Genomic DNA, 14,061 nt, shown 5'->3' on the forward strand with positions numbered 1-14,061 from the left:
CTTGTCATCTACATTCTTTTGTCCTTTTTGTCTCTTATTTCTCATGTTGTCTCCTCTGTTGCTCTGTCTCTGTGTGACTGTGAACTGTATATTTTGTCTGTGAAATAGGAGGAGATATTTGTGAGTGTTGCACTGAAACCGTACTGTGAAAGTACACAGACTGTGTTTACGTTCACTCTTCCATGACCGTGTTTGTATGTTCATTGCTAGTGTTCTTCAAGTGCAGTAAAACACTTCGTATTTGATTAGAATTTCAGATTTTTAGAGGAAAATATGAGCACTTTTTACCTGTAAAAAAAAAATAAAAAAATGCTATTGCCAACCCATGGCAATGTATTTTAGGTGCAGTAGGTGAAAATGACTGTTCTGATTACTTCTGCAAACATGTTTTATTATATGCAAAAAAGTACAGTATACTTTTTTATCCAGATGCTATTAATAGTTTCATTAAAAAAAATTATTAAAATAGAGGAAATCAAGGCCGAAAACTGAAACACTGATTAGAAAAAATGATGCTGTGAGCAAGTCTTCTTGCTGTGAGGCGGTCGTGCTACCCACTGCGCATCCGTGACTCCCAAAAATTTACACTTTGCCAAATTAAAAAAATATCTTGCAGAGATATGGCTACAGTCTGACATCTGAGTCACATATTAAAATAGTATATATACCTACCTATTACATTTTGAGGCACTTTATTGCTGTATTTTACTGAATATATTAGACAATGAATGTGTATGCTTTTTTTTTTTTTTTTTTGCGTCATTACAACATACTGTTTCAGTTGTGTTTCGATGTGATTTTCGTTCAAAGATTTTTGGTGACCGAATATTCAGTGCATCCCTAAACACAACTGGACATCTTTTTAAAAAAAAAATCATACACATCTACATATGTAGACCTTAGATGAAACATTAGGTCATGAAAATTAACTAGAAAGTCTTGGAAAAGTCATAGAATTTTATTAGTAAAAATGTGTATGAACCCTGATTGATAACTGCATTCTTAGATGACATCCTACTGTAAATAAAACGGTGACTCTGTACACTTGTGATTGTTAACAAAGCAAAGACTGAAGTAGTGTATTTCTAATTAAGTGACAATATTTTATTAATATCTTAGAATGCATGATGATGGCCACTTGTTTTGTTGTGTACACCATATTGATTAATTCCTATATAAAGCTTATGACACTCTTTACGCTATTGGAATGTACAGATGGAAAACTTGGTGAACTGTTTTAGCTGTACGTGATTCAGCTGTGCATGCTGACTCTGCATATTTTTCAGCTTGAGTTGTTTTAACACACACACAGAGACACACACACAGATGTTTTGTTGTCCCAAGTCCCTGCAGGCAGCACATATTGATGGGGCAGTGATCCCGCTGTAACTCAAACACGAACAAACACACATGGATCTTGGTTTGTTTTCTATTAATCAGCAAAGTTCGGTGTATGTTTGTGAGATTTGCGCTTGTGGGAGAGAGATAGAAGATTGTTTTCATTAAAAGAGTGCTTGATGGAAAAGCACTTTTGCCATTTATGAGTTTATCTCCAGATCAGTTACACACACACACACACACACACACACACAAAATTTAATCACATACTTCGTCTCTTTACAAATGCACATGCAAACAAAAGGATGCAAGTACAGTTCATGTAAACATTTTCTCATTTTGAACTGTCATATATTTCAGCAAGAGCCCTTAAAGCACATTGCATCATCGTTCATTCCTCTCTAGTTCTTGAAAAAGACTGAATGGTTAAATTCGGGTCATTTGAAGTCAATGTTCGCTTATCCACACAGGAAATCAACTTCATTACTATTTCTTCACTTATCTTTGTACCCTCCTCAAATACCACATCCAAACATTTATATATGTGTTATTGTTCTTGTATATGTTTTCAGTGTTTCCTACAGGTTTCAAGTATGCTTGCAGTAGTAAGCCGGATTGAAACACATCTTTCCCATGGCACATAAATTGTTAACTACATGTGACACAAAATGTGATTTTTAACAATACTTTTATTTATTATGACACTGTTATACACAGTTTCTTTTCAGTTGGTTAAAGATTTTTAAAAAGGCTGTCGAAATAAAGAATTACACAGTTTCTCTTATTTTTATGCCATTTATCAGCCATCTGCACACAGCTGCTCTCTTTCTCTTTCTTTCTCAAGTTCAGGTTTCTTTATTGGCATGACAATAGCTATGTTTCCATCAAAAAATACAAATTAACTGTATCCGCAAAACTGGATTATTGCATAAAAGTTGTGTGAATAAAGCAGCGTTTCCATCCAATGAGTCAAAGCAAACAAAATCGTCACTTCCTGATTTACTGGCGCCAAATATTAACTGTAAAAACGGAATTTGCTGTGGTAGGAGAAGCTGCGTGAATCATTTCTTCATGTAATAAATTACTTGCGCCTCATAATTAGAATAAAAAGTGTTGATTATTTAAATAAGGTAAATGAGTTGATTGACCATTTAAGTTTTTTAAATAGTTTAGATCTATTATTTACTTTTTCTCTTGGTCTCTCGGTCTCGTGGCTGTGTGCGCTGTCAGCTGTGAAGCCAAGCAGAAAGTAATCTTTATTAAAGAGTAAGGCAAAAACACAACAGTTTTAGAAAGCGAAAGTCGACTCTCTGACATTTTAGGAGATTTAGAAACACTGGCCAGATGCATTTTTAAGCCTTAACAAGGCGCATCTCTGTGGATCTCTACAGAGCATGTGAGATTGTCTGAGTAAGTTCTCGAGCACAAACAATATGTAGTATGAAATGTGTAGGGCGAGAGAAGATTTTCCACTGGTTAATCGAATGTGGATGTTTGGAATACAAAAAAAGTGTAAAAGGATTATAATATTGTTTAAAAAAAAATTGTCAATAAATATACTTTGGTGGCCTTTAATAAAGTCTATGTGTGGGAAGCACAGGTTTATATTGCTATTAAATGTGGTTTATGTATTCTGTAAAATCATAAAAAAATATTGTCAACTTTCCCAAAACTCTTCATTTGTTTTTCATATTTCCTTCTCTCTCTAGGAAATGGCTTTGGTTGCTCCTGAGTCTGCGTCAGAACAGGCCAGAAGAGTTTTCCAGACATTTGACCCGGAAGGTAAAATTATTTAATAAAACGAACGCATTTCATCTGTTTTGTTTGTAAGAGAGAATGAGAGACTGCAGAAACTCCAACGTCAGCTCAACCACAGCAGCTGAGTCAACTTGTGTTTCTCTGAGAGAAAGATGAGCTTTAGCAAAACACAGCGAGTTTATTATCTCTACAGTTTGTTTGGTAGTGCAAAGATCCAGTTTATGTGATAGTGTGTGTGCGCGAGTGTAAAGAGAAGAGAGTAGGAAATGAAAGAGTAACGTTTGATCTGATGCAAAGGTGTTATTTCAGGGAAGTAAAAGAGCAGTAATCAACTCCTGAAGTCTACAGGTGTGAGGGAGCATGTGTGTGTGCATCAGATACGTAGTTCAGTGGCTACGTTTTCAGGTTTAGGTTAAACCCTTCATTCTTTTGAATGATTCTCCCACAGTATCCCTTTACACAGACAGATATCAGTCATAAAGACAGGACTTCTCACCTCACAACACTCCCTCACATCCACTAACATAGGCCTTCACTGCTGTTGTTTATTTAACATGCTTTGGTTGACTTGCCAAACATTAACCCTGATTTTATACAAGTCGATAAAGTGAGATTATTATAACTCTATTTTTTAAATCATCTCACAAAGTCACATTTCAGCCTTTTTTTTTTCTTTTCTTTTTTTTGTTGATCTTCAGTCTTACTGGAACATCACTCCTAAGCAGTTATCATAATATTGTGCATTTGTTATGATTGATGTTTTTAGAAATAGTCATCTTTTTTTTATTATTATAAATGTCATTACTATCACATGTGATCAGTTTATTTTTTTAAATAGTTTTAAACTTTTATTAGATGTCAGAAATTATCTGTCTGAACACGTCCACACGTCCACTTTCTCTTCCAGCCACATACATTTCTGTATGTGCACATGCAAACATATGTTGTATGCTTAAGAACAGGGCTTGACATTAAATTTTTTCATCACTAGCCACTGTGGCTAGCCACTCTGCATTTTCACTAGCTACAATTTTGTTGTTGGGAAAATATATTATATGCATAAATTTGACTTTGGCATGCTAAAATTACTTCTAGATCTAGATTTAGATTTTGTGTTATGTCCACAATAGTTCGATGAGCATGAGCAAATGGGTTATGGTTTCAGGGTGTTTGACTAATATAAAAAAAATATATATATACATATATATTTATTTATTTCTTGGGTACAAATTTTAGCTGAATATTGTTGTATATATGCACTTTTTATTCAACAAAACCTTTCTTAAAAAAAGACATTTTAAAAAATAAAAATATTTTCACGTATCTAAAGCTATGCACAGCAGTCTGTCCAGGATAAAGGTCCCTGACCACCAGTTAACTATACATAATTATTAATTCCCTATTTTAGCAATGTTATTGTAAAGGATGATAATTAAACCATAAATAAACAATTTAAAAATAACTAAGCAAAAGAAAGCAGGTGAAAAAGATACTGTATGTGATAATGAAAAGAAGATCACATGCATGTCTATTAATAATCTGTTCAGAGAATGGTAAAAAGCGAAAGTGGCAAGTGCTGCTGCTTACAAAAAGATATTTTTTTAAAGAATTTGGAGCTCTTGAAAGCAGCAGGACAGTGGGTGCACGAGCATAATTTGTTGTCCATTCTATTTCACAGAGAACTGATTGCACAAGTTACGTTTGCATTGCGCGCAAGCTTTAAAACCTCTAACTCTATACATAAGCCCTCATCAGTGAGCGAAGAAAGCCTGCGTCTCACCGTGCACATGATCATCCTCTCATTCGGTATTCAGCTCGTGCAAAAAGTCATGCTGCTTCTCAAAGAACTACAATTTTAAATAATTTTCAACCAGCCAAAGTGGCTAGTGGGAGCAGCTCTCTAATCCGCCACAGCCTAAATCTACCCACATTTGACGGGTTGGCGAGTGTTAATGTCAAGCATTGCTTAGGAATAGAAAACATTTGATTAATTTAATGTACCCTAACTGAATAAACAGGTTTTTTTTTCCTTAAAAAGAGAGCAAATTATCTTTAAACTGTAAATAATTCGCATGTTTCTACATTTTTTACAGTATTTATAAACAACCCATTGATTATCTATTTTCTAATAGCGATTTGCAGACTAAATTTCCTGTTTCCAACTGGTTTTGAAGGGATAGTTCATCCAAACAGAAAAAATCATTCTCCCTCGTGTGGTTTTAAACATTTAGGAGTTTCTTTCTTCTCTTATCATTTACTCATTCTTCACTTGTTTGTAACATGTTTGAGTTTCTTTCTTCTGCTGAACACAAAAAAAGGTATTTTAAAGAATGCTGGTGGTAGAAACAAAATATTATGGAAGTCAGTGGGTACCAGATACCAGTATTCTTCAAAATATTTTTTAAGTTTTTTTTTTTCTTCTTTTTTTTTTTAAAGAATTGTAATTTTTTGTTTGAACTTTCTTTGTAACATTACTTATTTTGTGATCATTTAGCTCATATTTGAATAAAGCATTTAGGTCTTGTTTTGGTGTGCTTTCTCATAATGTCCCATAACAATGACAGGTTAGCTCAGAGTAGGTGCTTATGTTGCAAAGTCAGCAGTTTTAATTTTATGAACAAACCCCTGATACTCTCTTAGTCATATGTACTGCATTATATGTGTTCTTCCTGATTCTGTTTGTGTTTTTCCTAAGAATTCTGTTGCCTGAAGTTGTATTTTCCTCCCCTACTTTTTCTCTGTTATTTATTGCTCTTGTGTTAAACCTACAAGTCCCGACGATAATATATAAAGTAGGTAGAAGAGGGTGTTTGATGGAATACAGGGAACCTGGAGCAGAGATCGCCAACTGCACTGTCTCACATCTGTCAGGTAGAAGAGCTTTGTGTGTGTGTAGATCACTGAATGTGTCGCTGTGAGAACTAGCATCGTCTTCCAAAGTTTTGATTTAAAAGAGCTAATTTACAACACACACTCAAAGTGTCATCAAGAACAAGATTAGATGTTCTCGCTTGGCATCTTTCTGCCTCTTAAAGTCGTAAACAACATTCCTGTTCCTTGTGTTAATAAGAACAATATTCTGTGTGTGTTTGTGTGAGCACATGCAATATAATGCAATATAATGTCTGTTTTAGCTCAGTTACCAGCAATTTAGATGTTTATTCCAAACTTTAACCACAGACAATTTAATTATGAATTGATATTGTTCACACTCATTTCATTTATCTAAATGAGAAAAAAAGCACGTCTTTTTATATGCATTTATATGTTATTTAAGCATTTAATAAATTAAATGCTAAAAATAACATGAAATCAACATGCGTATTTATGTCTTATGTGTTATTGATCAATAAAACAGAAATTCCAGCCATAGTACTATTTTTATCATTATTATTTTTATTATTATTATTATTATGCTGACAATCATGATCCAATAAATCTCTTATGGATCTCAAGTTGTCCTCTATTGAATATTGTCTTCCTCCAAAATGGGTTGCGTTGCAGTTGAAAAATTTTGCAAACACCTCTCAACGCTTTTTCAAATACGCCTGACTGTATCTGATTTCATTCCGTGGTACAGATATTTATTGTTCTTAATCTAGTCGCTGCAGGAAATTTGGAGGAGAGAGTTCATTTTATAGCAAACGGAAAAGAGTTAGCATACCAGCTGCTTTGCAAACATCCTGTCTAACACTTGGAGACCAGAAAGGAGGAAAAGCAGTCGTTCATCTGTTTATCAGCCATTGTCTGGGTGTGTTTGTACACATATGTGTGCATGGTCTGCAACATGGCTTTGATTAGAGAGATGAAACTGGTGTTTCATGTTGGGCATGAGACACGGGCAGACTGTGTGGGTGGTGATCAAGGCTCTCAGAAGCTCTAACCATCTGCCTCTTCTCTTTCTCCTCATCTTCAGATAATGGGTTCATTCCAGACACACTTCTTGAAGATGTAATGAAAGCCTTGGATCTCGTCTCTGAGCCAGACTAGTAAGTTTATGTTTGTTAAAGTGTGTGTGTATGATGTGTTTGATTCTAAAACAGAGCATTAAAGTCCTCAGTGCTGATTGGTCGGTAAGGTGTTCCAGCAATGCTAATTTACTAACTGTCATCGTCTCGAAATAAAATTGCAATACAATGTTGTACACTCACAGGCCACTTTTTTTTAGGTACACCTGTCCAATTGCTTGTTAATGCAAATTGCTAATCAGCCAATCACATGGCAGCAACTTAATGCATTTAGGCATGTTAGCATGGTCAAGATGATCTGCTGCAGTTCAAAACGAGCATCAGAATGGAGAAGAAAGACGAGTTAAGTGAACGTGGAATGGTTGTGTTGGTGCCAGACAGGCTGGTCTGAGTATTTCAGAAACTGCGGATCTACTGAGATTTTCATGCACAATCATATCTAAGGTCTACAGAAAATTGTTAGAAAAAGAAAAAATATCTAGTGAGCAGCAATTCTGTGTGTGCAAATGCTTTGTTGATGCCAGAGGTCAGGGGAGATTGGCCAGACTGGTTCAAGCTGATAGAAAGGCAACAGTAACTCAAATAACCCCTTATAGTATAACCGAAGTAAGCAAAAGAGCGTCTCTGTACGGACAGCACGTCCTACTTGAGACGGATGGGCTACAGCAGTAGAAGACCACACCAACCATTACTCCTGTCAGCTTATGCCTAGTTCACACTAGAGGATTTTAAGCCTGATTTGAGCCCGATTTGGAAGTTAACGAGCTCGCCGACAGATCGGGCTGTGATCGGGAAGAAATCTGCGGGTGCTCGCCGCTCTTTATGTGTGAACTACTGAGCAACGCATCAACGAGGCTCGCTGACGCGTCGCCGACACCTCGCAGACGGAAATTCAACATTCAGCATGCTAAATATTCCAGAGCAGTCGGCCGACTCAACCCCATGTGTGGTCAGATGTAGTGACGAGCTACAGCCAATGAGAGAGCATATCAGCATGAGCTGAATGGCTGTGTGTTCAGGAGCTCAGCAGAAACATCTGTGATTGGTCAGAATGGGCATCGTTGCACTCGCTTCATTCTGTGTTAGCACAGACATAAGAATAGGCTATATTAACAGTGGAACTAGAATTCTGTAACTATTAGAATTACCATACTGCTCATTCTGATCGTTCTCATATGAAACGTCATATTGTCACAACATATTTACATTCAAAGCTATTATTGAGAAATTAAAATTAAGCTTTGAATGTCTGGCATCATATTTAATGACAAAATTACCCTAAAAATATAATATTTTTTGGTAATACAGCCTATAAATATGTAGTTAAGATACTAAAACACTTAAAGGTCTTGGCTTTCATTTTCACTTTCAAACAGGAGCTATTTAACAGCACAGAATATGCAGTTTTGAAAGATATCTGAAGTAAATTGATGTTTTTGCCATCAGAAAGTTTTGTTTATGTTAGCAGGAAGTTGCCAGGCAAGAAAATGCACACATATTTAAAGTCACAGCGAAAAGTATCAGACAAGCATGCAGTCATTTTGACCAATATGGTAATTTAGGGCAGAAATGCTCAGTTCTTTACTGTTTTGTAATAAAAAAAAATAACAATGTCAGAAAGAAATACACTGATAGTTAGAAAACGGCAGGGTGTTATAAATATGTTAGTTTTATTTCAAAAAGTTATAAAATTACAAAAATTAAAAACTCTGTGTATCTATCCACTCAAACCTTGCAGATGAGTGATTAATCCGCTCATAAATCAGCTGATTTGACAATGTTTTTAAATGCTTTCTCCAAAGCTTGAAAAGCTGTCAGTGATGTAATCAGCACACAAGCAGCCAATAGTGTTCAGCTTTTTTCTGACGACTCCTCCCTCAAATTTTCATTGGCTGTGGTTTGGTAGCTTGAATGAGCTGATGGGGAATGAGATGTTGTCAGATCATGTAGTGTGTGACCCCCCTCTTGTGGATCGTTCACGGAGTGTTGCGTAGTGTGAACACCACAGAGATCAAAAGACACAAAGTCAAGTCATGTAGTGTGAACGGCACAGCAATCTGCTGATGTTTAAAATCCTATAGTGTGAACTAGGCTTAAGAAGAGGAAACTGAGGCTTAAGTTCACACATGCTTACCAAAATTGGACAATAGAAGGTTGGAAAAACGTTGCCTGGTCTCGATTTCTGCTGCAACATTTAGATAGGGTCAGAATTTGGCATCAACAACATGAAAGCATAGATCCATCCTGCCTAGTATCAACAGGTGATGGTGTAATGGTGTGTGGGGGATATTTTCTTGGCACACTTTGGGCCCATTAGTACCAATTGATTGCTACTTCCAGCAGGAAGCAGTAACGTGCCATGTCATAAAGCGCTGTACTCAATGGCCTCCACAGTCACCAGAGCTCACTCCAATTGAGCACCTTTGGGATATGTTGGAACGGGAGATTCGCATCATGAATGTGCAGCCGACAAATCTGCTGCAACTGCATGATGCTATCATGTCAATATGGACCAAAATCTCTGAGGTATATTTCCAGTACCTTGTTGAATCTTTGCCACAGAGGATTAAGGACGTTTTGAAGCCAAAAGGGGGTCCAACCTGGTACTTGTAGGGTGTACCTAATAAAGTGGTCAGTCAGTGAGAATGTTCCAAAATTTGAAATATTGTAAAGGGTTCTTGTTATTTTTTTATTCTTTTTTTGTTTGTTTGTTCTCGTTTTGTTTATGTTATAAAAATTTGACCCTAAATTTAGACTGGTATGCTGGTATAATGTTGGTGTTTTTTTTTTTTTTTGTCTTTTTTTTTTTTTTTGGAAAAGTTTCAGACAGTCAAATTTGCATTGTTGAGAGAAGAAAAACACAGATAAGTTTTATGTATTTGTCACATTTTATTTTTTAAAATGCAATATATTCCCCTAAAGAAACATTCAACAACATAATTGCGAATTTTAGTTTAATTGTTCCAAAACAGAATACAAAAACATTAAAAACATTAAAAGCTTTGTTGCAAATTGATATTTTTCTTCTTATATTATTCTACTTTTTATATTCTTTATATTGTCATGAACACACTTGTTTGTAGAGCGTTTGTAGAGAGTTTGACCGTTTTCTGACAAATATTATTTTTAGTCATTTCAATCATAGGCAGCGGAATCGCAAGTATATTCGTAAAAATGAGCACGCTTCCACCGTAGAATAAGGTCAATAGGACTAACACAAATTGTATTGTTATCCATTATACACAACACATATAAACATCATACTTCAATGCATTTGCTTTAAAGTTTGTTAACAGTCTCTTTCTCTTTGTGTTCTTTGTGCATGTTTTTGTTACTTAACCTTATTTGTACAACTTAAATAATTTTGAAACATTAACATTCTTGACTAAATTAAAAATATATAATTAAATAAAATTATCTTTTTTTCATTTATAACATACTTTGTACTTTTATGCTTATACAAACATGGGTAGCATTGTGTTTGAAAAGTGATAAGAACAGGTTTTTGCATGTTAAAATATCTGTCCTCTCTCTTTGCATAGCTTTGGTTCACAAGCCACTCAAACAGACTCCTGACTCTTATAGTGCAAAGGGGAGATAGGGAGTAAAGTCTTTTACTTTGTTTAAAACCTCATTTTAAAGCCACTAAACAGAGTCCCTTTGAAAGCTTCACCTCTTAAACCGCTTCCCACTGAAATCTGAGTGATTTAAAACCACCTGTTTTCTTAAATAACATCAACCTTTGACAGCTGAACGACAGCTTGAGCCATTCAGCAAGAGGGTTTATAATGTAAGGATTAATTGACAGAATAAAGTTTAGCTCACATGTTTGTTTTCACACAGCACCCTGTTCTGTCAAAAGTGGTTAAGTCAAGTGTTGATGAGGTTTGAACTCTCCTTTGGCCCCTTTTGAAACTACATACAGCATAATCAAGGTTTTGGCAAATGATTATTATTGTTTCAATTTTTATGTGTATGTTGAAGTGACCTGTGATCACACGAGAAAGCATTTATCATCCTCTGATTACTGAGCTTGTGTGGGAGGGAGTTAATAATGTTATCAGTCTCTCTGAATGACTTTAAAAGGAAAAGTCTGCCCTGTTTTAACATCACTGAGGTTTAACGTCACCAGACACTGTTCTATGTTAAGTAACTGAGCATAATTCCTTTCTAGCTAATTGTGTCTACATGTTTTATTGACAGTGAGGAATACATGCACATATACAGCGAGCTATATCTCTTATGATCATTTATTTCTCTTTTTTTAACCTCAGTGTGAATCTGATGAAGAGTAAGCTGGATCCAGAGGGGTTGGGTATTATTCTGTTGGGTCAGTTTCTGTTGGAGTTCTTCCCTGATCAGGTAACACACACACACACACACACCATGTCTCTCTCTTTCAGGCTGTATGTTTAAACGTGACCTAAATGCTATGTGAGTGGGGAGCTCAATCAAGTCTTTTCCTCTTACTGATCTGAAAACCATTCCAAAAGCAGACATGCAGTAATTATGCTGCTATCTTAGATGCTTTTAGAGGATTAGTTTACTCAAAAAATGAAAATTCTGTTATTCATTTCTAACCCTCTAGTCCTTCCAGTCCCCTGAGACCTTTGTTTATCTTTGGAACACAAATGGAGATATTTTAGCACTCACATCCTCCATAGATAGAAATGGTCCAGAGACATTTAAAATCCAGAAAAAGAACCAAAAACTTTCAGAACATTCCATGTGTACTGTAATCATATGAAGCTCCAAGAAACTTCAAAAAAACTAATGTGCATGAACCTTTTGCTGATGAAAGTAATTATAGGATGAATATTGCTGAATAAAGATATAATATAGATTATATCCATAAAAAAGCTATATAAAGGTAAGTTGCGCATAAACTATTTTTTTTTTTTTTTAATGAATAAGTAATTTCTTTCCACTTAAGATTAAGCTTCGTCCTTCACCATTTGCTATGGCTAATTTGCAAGGTAACCATATACTTTTATTTACATAAAGAACTATTGCTAAATCGATCATATTGTTGTAATTGTTAAAAGCAAATAATCACAAAGCAGTTTCAGTTTATTAAATGTCAGGAGAAAATAATTTGTCTACACTTGTTTTTCCCTCAGAAATTGCAAAGTAAATTCACAGACGCATTTAATTTAATTAAAAATAAACTTGCATCCATATTATGTGCTAAAAATGTGCTATTTAACAAATATTTAACCCTTTCAGGCTCAAATTAAATTTTAGAAACAGTCAAAGTCTATGCTTTTAACTGTTGCAAATCAGCAGCGCCTGCCTTGAGAGGGTTAATGCAGTTTCTTTGTTCAATATAAAAGTATAAAATAAGAATATAAAACAAAAACGATATACTATGTATTTAATATTTTCTGAATGCTTATTAGATCGTCATACTCTTTGGAAGAAACTGAGAGATGAAGGTACTGAGTTTAAGAGTGTGCACACCTAGGCCTGTCACAATAACCAATATATTGACATATCTCACAACACATGGCCATAACCTCAATCATTTTTGGTGGTGCAATACATTTCACCCATACAAAAAAAAAAAAAATATCAGCAACATTTTAGCTGATTGCGCAGCCTCTTTATTAGGGCTGCACAATATTGGAAAAATCGAACATTATACAAATCAAATTATTAGAAATTTAGAATTGTAGATTGATTGGGATGATTCTATAGGGGGTGCAAATGCATAAAATATAATAAACAAGCATAGAAAAATTCAGTAAAGGAAAACATGGAAATTAAATGAACAGCATTTTATTGTTTTCCAAGGAATCAAACTGTATTTAGGCATACAGCAATTTAATAAACAAATATGAAATAATATTTATCATTATTCTTTTTTCTAAGTTACAAACGGTACAATTTGCTTTCAAAACCCTCACAAACCTCAAAAACACTTGCGAAATGATCAATTATAATTCAGACTCGACATCACATATACTCGCAATGTGACTATTGCGAATGATCATGTTGCGATATCAATGCTGAAACAATATATTGTGCAGCCCTACTCTCTATCTCTATTGGAGGGGTCCTTGTCAGTATAGTTTTAAAACACTACAGTATTTACTATAAATTACTTTAGTATATTTTCATGTGGGTGCCTGCCAACTGAAAATAGGTCTGTTACTTTTTTCTAGTTCTTTTTACCTTGCACTTCTTTTGTTAACATTTCTCATTATTTTGATTTATTTGTTTAGGATGTACGTTTTCACTTTCTGATTCCAATGCCTAATTAATAAATTGACTTTAATTAAATAAAATATTCTTAAAAATAAAATATATTTCTTCTTCGGAAAAGTGTGCTTGCTTTCTGGTGAAATATTTTGGTACAATATACTGTGCAACGAAACAATAGATATCATGACAGGCCTATGCACATCTGGCAGGTTTGGTTTAATGAAAACAAACTTTGATGTGATTGCTTTGTTACTGCAGGCTTCTTTTTTAAATAAATAAATTTGGTCATCTGAATCTTGATGTGCACCAACAAGTGGACCAAGGCTGCTAAAAAGACATGTTTTTTTCTTCCAAAAAAGTGCATTTCCACTGAAATCTTAACACTACACACAGGCAAAAGACACAAACATCAAAAAAGAGCACGATGTCACAAAATATGGCCATAAAAGGACTTGCCTGTTTTCTCATCATAATCGGGATATTTCCCAATACAGTTTTATACCGCCATAACAAATGCATCTTTTTGCAGAAGATCTTCTTTTGTGTGTGTGATTGGGGGAGTTTTCAACTAAAAACACATACAGAGAGCTTGTTCAGTCCAGCACACAGCATTTTTTGGCATTGTTTGAAATAAGTTATATTGCAAAATATGCCATAAAGGCTTAAATTCAAGAGAACTACATATACAGTTTGTTTAGGAAGCCACATATGCAGGCAGAATGACAGCAAGGCAGCACACTAGGTTTTGGAACAGAGTTCTCTCTCTTATCCTGGCTATCCTGCTGTGTTTTTT

At 34.9% G+C, this 14,061-nt stretch overlaps 1 protein-coding gene across 2 annotated transcripts in view; it reads left to right on the forward strand.

Moving 5' to 3' along the window:
- mindy3 (MINDY lysine 48 deubiquitinase 3) overlaps positions 1–14,061 on the forward strand; it is a 103,570-nt gene that overhangs the window by 32,445 nt on the left and 57,064 nt on the right. For both annotated transcript variants that reach the window (XM_068214021.1, NM_001077756.1), the window contains 3 exon segments: positions 3,048–3,120; positions 7,013–7,085; positions 11,339–11,426. In XM_068214021.1, the coding sequence (XP_068070122.1) occupies positions 3,048–3,120; positions 7,013–7,085; positions 11,339–11,426 (234 nt within the window).

This window comes from Danio rerio, chromosome 16, assembly GCF_049306965.1.
Source record: "Danio rerio strain Tuebingen ecotype United States chromosome 16, GRCz12tu, whole genome shotgun sequence".
Classification (NCBI taxonomy): domain Eukaryota; kingdom Metazoa; phylum Chordata; class Actinopteri; order Cypriniformes; family Danionidae; genus Danio; species Danio rerio.